The sequence below is a fragment of the Lingula anatina genome, chromosome 10, assembly GCF_051362555.1.
Source record: "Lingula anatina isolate TDL-2025a chromosome 10, LinAna3.0, whole genome shotgun sequence".
NCBI lineage: Eukaryota > Metazoa > Brachiopoda > Lingulata > Lingulida > Lingulidae > Lingula > Lingula anatina.
Genome location: NC_141776.1, coordinates 2,456,049 through 2,469,599, shown reverse-complemented (window position 1 = coordinate 2,469,599; position 13,551 = coordinate 2,456,049). Strand labels below are relative to the sequence as shown.

The following is a 13,551-nucleotide window of genomic DNA, read 5'->3' as shown; positions in this document are numbered from 1 at the left end:
TACGTCGTCCGTTCACATTAGAAAAGTTCACCGCGACAGAACCGAGGTCATGCAGGCCTTGACCGCGGTCGAAAATGCTAGTGTGAATAGCCTATATGTTTTAAGCCTTTTTTGTATCGTTTCGCTTGAGATGAAATTGACTACAGGAAAGAAGAGTTTTAAAAGTTCTATTATTAATTTATTATTAAATAAAATATATAAGTAAATTATATTATTCATGTAAAGTCAAGAATTATATTTTATAGACTATTCTTTAAGGCTGCATGTGGGTACCCGCACGAAAACGAAGTAGATACTCCAGCGCAGTAGACTACTGCAATCATACGGCAAACATGCTTCAAATCTGCTTCGATGTGGGAGCTACATGTAATTAGCATATTTGAAACATGCTTCTATCATGCTGCTAATCTACTGCATTAATGCTCCTCCTCTGTACAACCCTATGTAATTTTTGAAGTAGAATTGCAGTAGGCTATACTGCATTTCTACTGCAAATATGCTCCACACCACTACTGCATTAATGCTTCTTTGCTACTTCGATACTACTGCATTTTCGTGCGGGTTATAACTAATGAAGATCGTGGAGAACTGGTGTACATGTGAGAATCACGTGATATGGTGGAACTTATGAGTTTTCGAAGGAAACGAACTGCTGAATTCTAAATAGACTGATTTTTCCCATTTGATAGTTAGGCATTCCGAACAACAGGATTGATTTGAAATAGATCAATTCAGTTTTATCATCATTGAGGTTTTTTCTGGGTTCCCATACCAAGATCGATCTAATAGGTCCGATCCATCTCCGGAGGTTTCTTGCTAAATTTCTTTCAGCTTAAGCGGCTTAGATGTCTGGCACGCCTACTGAAGCTGCCAAACGATAGTTAATTACCCCATGGCAGTCGGTAGGCGTTACGGACATCCTAGCCGCCTAAGCTGATTACAATTTATCGAGAATCCCCATGGAGAAGGATCGAGCCATAGTAAATACGATAATCTATGGTACTGGTCCCTATGTAGTTTATCGTGAGCCAAAATCTGATGTCATACATACAAGTCTCAATAATTGCTTTTTCATCATGAGGATTTTTACATATAACATTTATCTAGTAATAATCCACATACCACATCAAATTGAAATCAAACAAAATATATCCTCAGTGGGTAAAGTGTGTAGTGTAAAGAGAATAGGGCCGAGCTCATACCACATAATGTGCTTAAAACTTTTATATTACAAAATACAAAAATAAGGTAAATATTACATAAATCAAATAAAAAGCTCAAGGTACAAAATAATAACAAATATTGGTAATTACCGACCTTGAAATTTGGGTAACTTTTACTTTATCGCCAAGGTTTCTACCCTCCGCCAGGTCCACAGATATTTGAACAGAGCACTAGTGCACGTTTTGTCTGGCTATTCACTAGCTATGAACTAAAATTTTCCTGAGCAAAAATGTTTATTAGCTTGGTAGTTGCATCATACATGATAATTATCAAACACAATCTGAAATATTTGATAATTGATAATTGATAATTGTCATGTATAAAGTGTCCCTGTTCCGAAAGATTTGTCCTTAGCATTATGGGGAATGGACTACGGTTCCTAGCAGACTACCATTCTTGTCACATCAGTCCAGACACGACCAGAGATGTTACCGCCATCTAGTGACTGCATCTTGTATTAATCATAAGACAAGGCGTCACATTATATTTATGCTCAAAATGGGTCTCCTAGACAGCGGAATGCGTTAGATGAACGATGGCAGCAGAATGCGCCTCAGGTGAGCGTGGACAGCAGAATGTGTTAGGTGAGCTTGGACAGCAGAATGTGTTAGGTGAGCTTGGACAGCACAGTCTGCGCCCTTCACACAATACCTGCAAAGAAACTGAACCGACAAATATGGACCCGTAGTTGACCCGTAGATAATACACTGGTCTCAGAGAGGTTTCAGAGGGTGTTCAGTAGTCAGAATGTGTTAGGTGAGCGTGGACAGCAGAATGTGTTAGGGGAGCCTGGACAGCAGAATCTGCGCCCTTTACACAATACCTGCAAAGAAACTGAACAAACCGACGACGCTGCATAAATAGTAGGCCCGCATTTTACCCTCTGCCATGGCCGTAGATGAATTATGTTCATTTGTAAAAATGTGATATTAATATAAGCCAGAGACATATCTGTGAATATCTAATAAAAAATCAATCTGTGGCCCTGGTAGAGGGTACCCGCTTTACACTATCAGTTCTTACGAGACTGTAAAACACGTGCGTTAAACGATATTTTAGCGTACTTTGTACATGAAAGGATGTGCTGAATCTATTAAATAATGGCTCATTCCAAACGAAACTACCGCTCTATTGAGTTAAATCCACAGGGACTCTCGCTGAATGGCAGTCGGATATGCATGTCATTTCTGGTGACACGGGCGACATCACACACGACCAGCGGAAATACACCTGTAGGTTAACAGCTCACGCGCGACACTATATGAGGAAATGTGAATTCAAATGCCAGGTGCATAAAGAATTTAAGCCTGGATTGCAAAATAATATTTCTCTTGTAAGAGTGCAAAACATTGAATAATTTTCTTATTTTTCAATCCGCAGCACACTGAATATGTGCCCCGGTATAATGCTTTAAGGGCAAGTTATATTTTGTGGTAACGCCCCGTGTATTTATTTATTTTTTTTATTACTTATTATGTACCAATATGTATAATACAATCATGTTAGCTCGTCCAACTTCAGACATTTCTCTTTTTGAAATATGTTGTGAGGTTTTCGTCAAAATGGCGGTTGAAGTACATTATACATGTACATTTGCGAGTCTTGTCGTCTTTACAGTGTCAGAAAGTATTCCTCGCCGTTAAAAAGCTGTAGACCGATAGAAGTCCCTTCTTGCCTCCTTAAAAATTCCTTAACTTTATTACTTTCAGAGATATCGATGTACTGGGCATAGAACTTCTTCCTGCTGCGGATCAACTCGACATTCTGTTGGCGCATCTTGACTTCCACGTTGGATGGAACGCGGCTGATATACCTGTACACCTTAATTCCCGACGCGGAACACGTGGAAATATAATAATATATACTGGTTAAATTAATGTATTAATGCTTTTCCCTTGATGCTCTTTGTCGCGCTGTCGGTCGATACAGCATATATGACAAAACAAATTAACTGCAAATTAAGCACTATTTTAGATCTTCAGGTTTCGTAACACGTTTTCATAACATGTGCATATTATTTCTACAAGTATTCTCTGCCCAAAATGCCCCCCTCCCCCCCCAAAAAAAAAAATGATGTCTCACTGTTTTGTTGGAAGAAGACGCCTTTATAATCTCTGAGCCCACGTCTTCACTCCCCTTCACTTCCAGCTAAAAATGAACACTCAGTTTCACGTCTTAAACCACTACACGTCACTTCCAGCACTATCCTGTCAATGTCTACAATACTTGGAAGCGTGGAAACAACCTTTAACTTGTTAATTATACAGGGTGAAAACCGAAAGTTAAAAAAAAAAAAAAAAAATATATATATATATATATATATATATATATATATATATATATATATATATATATATATATATATATATGAACAGGTTACTTTTAGCAATTCTTGAGCGCGCGCGCGCGTGTGTGTGTGTGTGTGAGTGTGTGCGATTTATTTGTTACACTCGTATAAAGATTTTGAGTTGATACCGGAAATTACCGACACCTTGCTGTCGATGAAAAATAAAAAAACGAAGAAAGAGGACGCGGCCGTGTATGAAGCTTACAGAGAAGCCAACTCATGGAGAAGTAGACGATCTCGCGATCGTCATCGAATGCTCAAACTTTTACTTGTGAAATGAAAAATTAATAAATTAAAAAAACATACCGGAACGCCAAGCCATCAATTTTATAGTCAGCGGTCTTGGGCTTGAAAATTACCGCTAAAATGAAAAAAAATGTGGTACTTCCAAGGAAACGGCACTCTCAACTTCGTAAAGACCGTTAGTTAAAATTGTTTTGCGAATATTTGAGAGAGAGAGAAAGAGAGACTGAGAGAGAGAGAGTCAGCAATTAATTTTCTTTTTTTTTTGTACAATAAGATACAGCAAATGTCCAGACTCATTTTTGTACATGAAAAGAAGGATATCATAGAATTAATAAAATATTGCTCGTTTGCTTTTGTAAATATGTGACAAGAGTGCATTTCGAACTATACAAATGCATCGACAGAACCTAAAACCTAGGAGTTCAATTGCAAGTTAAGAGTGTGACCTCAGGTCTTAGTAGCTAATCCACGTGTAGTGTGTAGGAGATGCGGTAACGGTGACTTGTATCCGCCTTCATGTGGATATCGCGGTGGTTGGAGATAAAACCATAATGTCCCAGCGCTTACGTTAGTGTTACAATATACCTGCTGGTCTCACAGTAAATACTGGTATTACTGATGATATTTTTAAAAGCATTTATTTACAATAATACAAGAGATCGTGCAAGCTTGTTACACGTACATTTGATTCAATGAAGGTTAAATCACTTGTCGTATTGTCCTTTTCTGAAAAACATATCAAACTATTTTTTGCTCAAATAAAAGATTGTACTTTTATAACACCGTAACATGGCTGTAAAAGTGCGAAAAGAGTAAAAAAATAAAAAAAAAAAACAAATAAATTTGTTTTGTTTTCACTTTTCAACCCCGACATTAAATTAGCTAGTGTGTGGAATTTAAACGTAAATAACGATTAATTTTACTTTCCCACTCCTACATGATCGTATAACTAATTGTTAAAGAAAAAAAACAATATCATCACCTTCCAATATAACAGATATAATTTCGAAAAAAATATCCATAATTATGTGTTCTACAAGCAATGTTTGCACAGTTTCGCTGTAATTCTTCTTTCTTTTTGTGTTAAAAATGATGTCGGCTGGTTAACGTCTGATACTTAAATTGTAGTTGTAACTGCCCGCGACATTTTATTTTATTTTATTTATTTATTTATTTCTCATTATTCATTCGAAGTACATTTTCCGTTCTTTCTCTGTTTACTCTCTCTTTCTCTCTCTCTCTCTCTCTCTCTCTCTACTAATTATAACGTTACAGGCCACCGCACTTACCTAACCGCACCGTCACATGCCTGTACCACACCCTGCACTGAACAGTTTTCATTCCACAACGTATATAAGGCCTCCTCTCTATTTCTTTTTGCTCACTTCACTTTCTTACACAGAACGGTACGGATACTCTAACGACACCATTTTAGCACACCCAGTCGGAGGAAAAGGTAATTATTTCAACGATAACGTAAACTTCTCTGGCTTTGGGTATTTCAACGTTTCTATCTATCCTTTTATAACGATATTAGCACACTTGGTCGGGGGTAAGGTAAATTATTTCAACGCTAAAGTAACGTAAACTTCTCCGGCTTTGGGTCTTTGCAACGTTTCCGTCTATCCTTTCTCTTACACTTTCGTATGTACTTCGTGTAATTTTGTTATCAATTTTTAGGTTATTTTGTATTTAAATTTGTTTTCAGTATTTTTCGCTACAATTTTTGTTCTGTTATTTATTTTGTTTTATTTTATTTTCTTTCAGTTTTACGTTTGAATTCAATAAAATTCAACCAGTTAGAGACTTCCTTTATTTGACTGAGTGCAGCTACAGTAAAACTTATCTCCGGTGGAGTCTCTCTTCCCGTGGGGACCAACGGTGCAGCCTCTCTTCCCGTGGGGACCAACGGTGCAGCCTCTCTTCCCGTGGGGACCAACGGTGCAGTCTCTCCTCCCGTGGGGACCAACGGTGCAGTCTCTCCTCCCGTGGGGGCCAACGGTGCAGTCTCTCCTCCCGTGGGGGCCAACGGTGCAGTCTCTCCTCCCGTGGGGGCCAACGGTGCAATCTCTCCTCCCGTGAGGGTCAACGGTGCAATCTCCATCCCCATAGCTATTCAACGGACAATTGGTGTTCATGGACAAACCCGAAAGTAACAGTGAGACAGAGGAAAGTGTAAGAAGGACTCAACGAAAACAGAAAGTGACAAAAAGAATGGCAGAATATTTAGAAGCAAGAAAACGTGAAAGAGCGCATATGACCAGTGCCAAACGCTCTACCGGTGATTCTGCTACAACCGAGAGTCGAGATCAGGCCGAGCCTTGCGATGGTGGGAGTCACGTTGACACTTCACAGAATACCAGCGCCGCTACACCTGCGTCGTCGCTACAGGATATGAACACTCTAGTTAAAGCTCTGACCGATTCCATGAACCTTAACAGATTGCCGATACCAGAACCCAGCGTTTTTACTGGAGATCCACTACAGTACTTAGAATGGAAGACATCCTTTCAGATGCTCATAGAACGAAAAGGTATACCCCCTGAAGAAAGGATCTTCTACTTAAAGAGGTATGTGGGATATCCAGCACGTAAAGCACTTGAAGGGTTTTTCTACAGCAACAGCCCCTCTGCGTTTCACAGCGCATGGAAAATTCTGGATGAGCGTTACGGACACCCCTTCGTAGTACAGAAAGCCTTCCGAGACAAACTAGACACGTGGCCTAAGATCCCAACCAACGACCCTGTAGCTCTGAGGGACTTTGGTGACTTTCTGCAAGCCTGTCATGATGCAATTCCACACGTGCCTAATCTGCGCATTTTAAACGATTGTACAGAAAACCAGAAGCTCATCGCCAAACTGCCAGAGTGGGTGACAGTGAGATGGAACCGTGAAGTGACGCAGTGTATTGACATTACAGGTGAATACCCTCCCTTTCACATGTTTGTGGAGTTTGTGACCAAGGAAGCAAGAATTGCCTGCAACCCGATTTCGTCGATACACGCCCTCAACGCTACGACTGCTGCTGCCGTTCACAAGGTCAAAGGTAATGCCAAAGTTCTTACCACTAGTTCCAGTCCTCCTGTGTATGTCTGCAGTTACTGCCAGAAAGAACATTTCATTTCACAGTGTGAAAAATTTAGATCTCTAACCCTTGATCACAAACGCACTTTTATTCGTGAGAACAATCTATGTTACGGGTGTTTACGTCACGGCCATCACAACAACACTTGTAAACGGAAACTAAGATGCGAAAAATGCCAGGGAAGACATCCCACGTGTTTACATGATGACAACTTTCAGTTAGCGCGTCCACAACCGTCAACAGAGTACCAGGCAGCAAATTCTCTCCAGATTGACCAAGGTAAAGATGACAGCACCTCCATGATAGTTCCGGTGTGGGTTTCCAGTAGGGAAAATCCGTCAAAGGAAATCCTGACGTATGCTCTCTTGGACACACAGAGCGACACTTCCTTTATTCTACAAGAGACGGCTACAGCATTGCAGATTACCGGACAGCCCGCACGTTTATCGTTGTCAACAATGACCGCTTCAAACACAGTTATTAACAGTTCCCGGATTTCCAGTTTACAAGTAAGAGCCTTCAACTCATCTGAAATTGTGCCCATCAATGCCTGTTTTACCAGAGATTTCATACCAGCAAATCGATCTCACATTGCAGTGACGGAAACAGTTAGTAAGTGGCCACATTTACAGCAACTTAGTGCCGAGTTACCACCCCTACAGTCATGTGAGGTAGGCCTTTTGATTGGGTACAACTGTCCGATGGCTCTAGCTCCTAGAAAGGTCTTAATTGGAAAAGAAAATCAGCCTTTTGCAGTCAGGACTCTGCTTGGTTGGAGCGTGGTGGGATACTCTACTCCTCCAAGTGCCAATGTCAACGTTGTCATTGCTCATCGTACAGCCGTCAAAGAACTACCTCAGTGTTCTTCAAAAGTCATCAGAGTAACAGAAAAGGACTTCGCTTATGACAAAGGCAGCGTTCCTGAAATCTCCAAACCACCACGGTTGACTGGACCCTCCTTTCCTTGGCAACGGCAGGTGAAACTGGAACGTGTCACTACAGAACTACAGTTGAGGGATCCAGAGGTGAGAGCCTTTTCATTGTGTACTGCAGTTACGTCTACAATGCCAAATATCCTTGACCTCTTTACGAGATTCTCTTGTTCGTGGAAAACCGTGTCTGAGATGGGGAGGATCCAACGAATTGCAAATGGTGTAAATGGAACACAGACTCTGACTATTGAAGAAAGAAGAAAGGCAGAAAAATCTCTTGTTATGCTTACCCAACGCGATGCACTTCCAGACGCATTCAGTGCCCTCGATGCAGCTACCACGTTACTTAAGACGCATCAGCTTCACCCCCAAGATCTGGTTCTTGAAGATGGTCTTCTTCGGAACGGCGGCCGATTACGGAAAGCAGGTTTTCCAACGCCATTAAAACGTCCATCCATCCTACCAAAGAATCATCATGTTACGCGACTGATTCTTGATTATGCTCACACGGACTCCCAACACCAGGGCAGAGGTATGACTCTCAACAAGCTTCGATCCCTTGGTTTTTGGATTGTAGGTGGCAGCAAAGTCGTCGCAAAATTCATTAGTCAGTGTGTTACTTGCAGAAAATTGAGAAGGCCGACCGAGTCCCAGAAAATGGCAGATTTACCCAAGGATCGCGTAGAACCAACGCCACCCTTCACCTACTGCGGTATAGACTGTTTGGGGCCTTTTCTCGTTAAACAGGGACGCAAAGAAATAAAAAGGTATGGACTTTTGATAACTTGTATGTGTTCACGTGCAATCCACATCGAGTTGTTAGATGACATGTCAACTGATTCTTTCATCAACGCTTTACGGTGTTTCATTGCGATTCGTGGTGCTGTTAGACAGATCCGTTCAGACCAAGGTTCCAACTTCATTGGCGCGATTAACGAATTTCAACATCGAGTGGACAGCAACAAGATAGCAACGTTTCTAACCAAAAGACAATGTGACTTCATTCTTAATGCGCCCCACGCAAGCCACACCGGAGGAGTGTGGGAGAGGCAAATAAGAACTGTGAGGGAAATTCTTAATTCCGTGCTTCAATTGTGCCCAGGTAGAATGGACGATTCATCTCTCAGGACCGTTTTCTACGAGGTCATGTCGATCGTCAATAGCAGACCATTAACAGTGAGTGAAATCAATGATCCGAAAACTCTCGAACCGCTCACTCCAAATCACATTTTGACCGCCAAGGCTGACATACCGTTTCCTCCTCCAGGTAATTTCGTCAGGGAAGATCTCTTTCTACGAAAGCGCTGGAGACGCGTCCAATATTTGCTAGAACAGTTTTGGTCTAGGTGGAAAAAGGAATACATCAGTCAAATATCTCTGCGACAGAAGTGGCATGAACCTCGTCGTAATATGCAGAAAGGAGATGTTGTTTTGATCAAAGATATAGAACTTCCTCGAAACCAGTGGCCTCTGGCTCGAGTGGTGGAAGCCAATGCAGACGATGACGGACTTGTGAGAAGAGTTAAAGTCAGAACGGGTTGTTCTGGAACTTTGCGATCTTCCATTCTTGAGCGAAATGTACAAAAACTGGTATTATTGGTTGAAAATTAAAGTGTTTACATGTGTACATACATTATAGTGACATTACTACAATGACTTTATTGCAGTGACAGTGATATATTTCTGATGATAATGGACACTATTGGAACGAGTCTACATATTTGCTTAAAATGATTATATATCATTGAAAGACTGGATTCATTAAGTTTATTTGTATAACGTACATTGCTTCAATAAGGGAAAGCCAGCAGTAACCGTTTAATGGTTCATTTACATTTAATTTACTGTTTTTCTAATTGCTAGCATTCAGTGGTAATTGCGTATTCATAACGTAGCAGTTAGATTTCTTTATTTACTTAAAATCATTTTGATTTTGGTGGGAGTGTAACTGCCCGCGACATTTTATTTTATTTTATTTATTTATTTATTTCTCATTATTCATTCGAAGTACATTTTCCGTTCTTTCTCTGTTTACTCTCTCTTTCTCTCTCTCTCTCTCTCTCTCTCTCTCTCTCTACTAATTATAACGTTACAGGCCACCGCACTTACCTAACCGCACCGTCACATGCCTGTACCACACCCTGCACTGAACAGTTTTCATTCCACAACGTATATAAGGCCTCCTCTCTATTTCTTTTTGCTCACTTCACTTTCTTACACAGAACGGTACGGATACTCTAACGACACCATTTTAGCACACCCAGTCGGAGGAAAAGGTAATTATTTCAACGATAACGTAAACTTCTCTGGCTTTGGGTATTTCAACGTTTCTATCTATCCTTTTATAACGATATTAGCACACTTGGTCGGGGGTAAGGTAAATTATTTCAACGCTAAAGTAACGTAAACTTCTCCGGCTTTGGGTCTTTGCAACGTTTCCGTCTATCCTTTCTCTTACACTTTCGTATGTACTTCGTGTAAATTTGTTATCAATTTTTAGGTTATTTTGTATTTAAATTTGTTTTCAGTATTTTTCGCTACAATTTTTGTTCTGTTATTTATTTTGTTTTATTTTATTTTCTTTCAGTTTTACGTTTGAATTCAATAAAATTCAACCAGTTAGAGACTTCCTTTATTTGACTGAGTGCAGCTACAGTAGTTAATGAACATAGCGAAATGTTTTCACCTTGCCTCTATACTCCCCCACTACAAGCTGTCCTTTGTTATCAATGGTCACATCTACTGGTTTTGAAACCTGCTGTGGACCCACCAGGTATCTCAACAGCTGACCATCTGAGGTCAGAACAACCACCCTGTAATTCCCCCAATCAGCAACGAAGATGTGCCCCACGCTGTCTGTACACATTCCACAGGGGGAGTCCAGGTATCCATCACATGAGCCGCTCTCACCTGGTGTACCATACTGGAACACTACATCACCCTGGGGGGTCACTCCATATACACAGGGTCCATTACAGTCACTCACCACAATGGTGTCACGACATGGGAGAACTGTAATGTATCTTGGATCTTCACACATAGGGACACTGATCTTATTGATAAGATTGTACTGCACAGCGTCATACACACAGATACATTTATTGCCCGTGTCACAGACAAGTATGTGTCCATTGTTGTCCACTGTAACACCCTGGGGTCTAGACATGTCACCCTGACCAAATGTTTTGACATGTTGCCCGGAGGAGGAATACACTCGGCATCCATCATTACATGTAACCACCAGTCTGTCATCACTGAGCACGGTGACACACCTGGGGTCTGGTACATTAATCTGAAATATCACCTCATGAGATGGTGATATTGCTGTAAGTTTACACGATATAACAGAAACTAAATATATTGTTCCACTTTGACTGCACGATATGTCCCATACATAGTTCATACTGCTTTCAAACTCACCTATCCATTCTAACATGGTCACACGACCAAAGAAGTCCACTGGAAGTTTTCCTTTACTGAAAGTGATCTCTGTTGTTTTAACCTGTATGGTGGGTCTGACATTGTTCAGTTCTTTCATCCTTGCTTGGATATTTTTAGCGTGTGTCATCACCTCCGTGTGGGAGCCATGTTGAACAAGCTGTTTGGCAAACTCACATGTGCTGTGGATGGATACTTTCTGTAGTTGAACGCGATCTTTCTCAGCCTCGAGTAACTTCATGTGCGTTGCGGCGTGGTCTTTTGCTTCTGTTATCAACCGAGCAGAAATACGCTGAACCTCTTTTATAATATCCGCCTCCTGTTGTTGTATGTCGGTCACCGTTTTGTTTACGGCGTCAGTTGTATCTTTCTGTTGCTTAGATATTTCCGACTCTGCATTTTCAAATAGTGAAATGTTCTTAGATACATCATTAACGGCACTATTCATTTTTTCTTTGTGGATTTCAGCTACATCTGCAATGTCTACACAGTTGTGTTTGTTGTGTTTGGTGAGAATACAATCACGACACACAACAACATTGTCATCTGTGCAATAAAAGGTTAACTGTTGTCCTTTGTGTTTATCACAAAATAGCGTAGCGTCCATTTCTTCCTGGACTTGCTTATCGTGATCAGACTCTGAAATCATTGTGTGTCCCTGCAGAAATTTTATAGCGTCATGCTGTTTTTGTCGACAGTTTTCACAGAAAAAATGTTTGCAATCTTGACAGTAAAATTGAGCAACTTGTGAGTCACAGTTACCGCACATTTTGCTTTTACTCTCTGTTGTCAACATGAACTCCTTTACCTTGGACAAAAAGAAGTTACGGACAAGTTTCTCCAGCCCACCTTGTGGAACAGGCGTCTCCTGGCGACACACTGGACACGTGATGTTGCCTCCCGTCCCACTCGCTGCCACGTGCTGGGCAAGACAAGCCAGGCAGAAAGTGTGATAGCACGGGAGGACACGCGGGTCATCGTACTCGTGAAGACAGATGTGACACGTGAGAAAATTGTCACTGAACTCCTCGTACAACTTCTTTGATGCCATGACTTTAAACCGAATATAAGGTTTACACACAGCCAAAAGGCTGTATAATTAGTCTCGTCACTTCATGATGTCGCGTTTTTCCGTGGCCTTTTCTGTCTGTGACTAAACTGGTTAACACTGCTTCTGGGTCATATATACACGAACATCAGACCATGTCATCTGACACGGTTTCTGGTGTCCTTTACACCTAGATTCCCACTGTGGGCAGACGATCGCAATCTGTAAAGCAAAAAAGGCATCAATCATTGTTCCAAAGAAAAATAGATTTTTATAAATGGCTGAATAAATTCTATCTTATCTGACTGACTTGAGAGATAAACGCCATCGATTAAATCTTATTCTCCTGGTTATGGATCAAAAGTACGCCGCGGTGTCGGCAAATGTTTATATGACAAGTTGCATTTTAACATTGTGGTTACAAGGAAGACAGAGGCACGTACAGCAAGTCACATTATCTGTGAATCATCCTGGTCCTGTACAGTCCAATATCAACGTGATAAAACAAGTATATGTTTTAAGCCCCACGTTTTAGGACACACTAAAACTTCCGTGTTTCATATGAGAGGGAGAGAGAGGGGGAGAGAGAGGGAGAAGGAAGAGAGAGAGAGAGAGACGGAGGGATCGAGAGAGAGAGAGAGAGAGAAGTGGGAGGGGGAGGAAGAGAGAGAGAGAGTGAGTGAGAGAGAGAGAGAGAGATAGAGAGAGGGAGGGAGAAGGGAGAGAGAGAGAGAGTGAGAGAGAGAGGGAGGGAGAAGGAAACGAGAGACAGGCGTGAGTAGAGATAGAGGGAGACATGGCACGCAAAGGCCAGTTATTGAGCTTTTTTGCACTGAAAATGCATTGGTAAAAAACTTCAATTGTCCCAAAGGATGACTCACTTATCAAAAATCTTGAATATTGACACATTCGATATAGGCGCACTAACCCTAAACCACCTTCCTTGTCTCAGTTCTACTTGCTGAGGGCGTATATGAAATTCCCTATGGCACGTCTATCGTAAGGCTCTTACTATACTGCTTAACAAACTGTAGTGTAAACACATTAAAGGGACAAAAAATAGGATTAAAAACGCCTTTTTAGTGCATGGATTGCTTCTTTTTTAACTTATCTGAGAACAATTGCTATGGGTAAAGCATAAAATGGCAGGTAAATGGCCTTAATCAATATCGAAAAAAAGAATCATATTCACCGTCCACTTTCGAACCCCGGGCGTCAGCCATCTTGACAC

General features: G+C 41.0%; 4 protein-coding genes across 5 annotated transcripts in view; 1 reads left to right on the top strand and 3 right to left on the bottom strand.

Annotated features, from left to right (window-relative positions):
- Nucleotides 1–13,551, bottom strand: part of LOC147759367 (SH3 domain-binding glutamic acid-rich-like protein 3) — a 191,822-nt gene that overhangs the window by 117,051 nt on the left and 61,220 nt on the right. The gene's annotated exons all lie outside the window — the stretch shown is intronic.
- The window catches only part of LOC147759363 (E3 ubiquitin-protein ligase TRIM56-like), a 102,328-nt gene continuing 93,216 nt past the window's right edge, over nucleotides 4,440–13,551 (bottom strand). The window contains exon 2 of the mRNA XM_086997488.1: nucleotides 4,440–4,799. The gene's annotated coding sequence lies outside the window, so the exon portion shown is untranslated. The remainder of the gene's footprint in view (nucleotides 4,800–13,551) is intronic.
- On the top strand, nucleotides 4,945–9,445 carry LOC147759374 (uncharacterized). The gene is made up of 2 exons (XM_086997374.1): nucleotides 4,945–5,273; nucleotides 5,585–9,445. Exon 2 carries the CDS (start codon nucleotides 5,954–5,956, stop codon nucleotides 9,443–9,445), a length of 3,492 nt encoding a protein of 1,163 aa, XP_086853500.1. The 5' UTR covers nucleotides 4,945–5,273; nucleotides 5,585–5,953.
- LOC147759373 (tripartite motif-containing protein 2-like) lies at nucleotides 10,494–12,487 on the bottom strand. Its single transcript, XM_086997373.1, has one exon. It carries the CDS (start codon nucleotides 12,321–12,323, stop codon nucleotides 10,494–10,496), a length of 1,830 nt encoding a protein of 609 aa, XP_086853499.1. The 5' UTR covers nucleotides 12,324–12,487.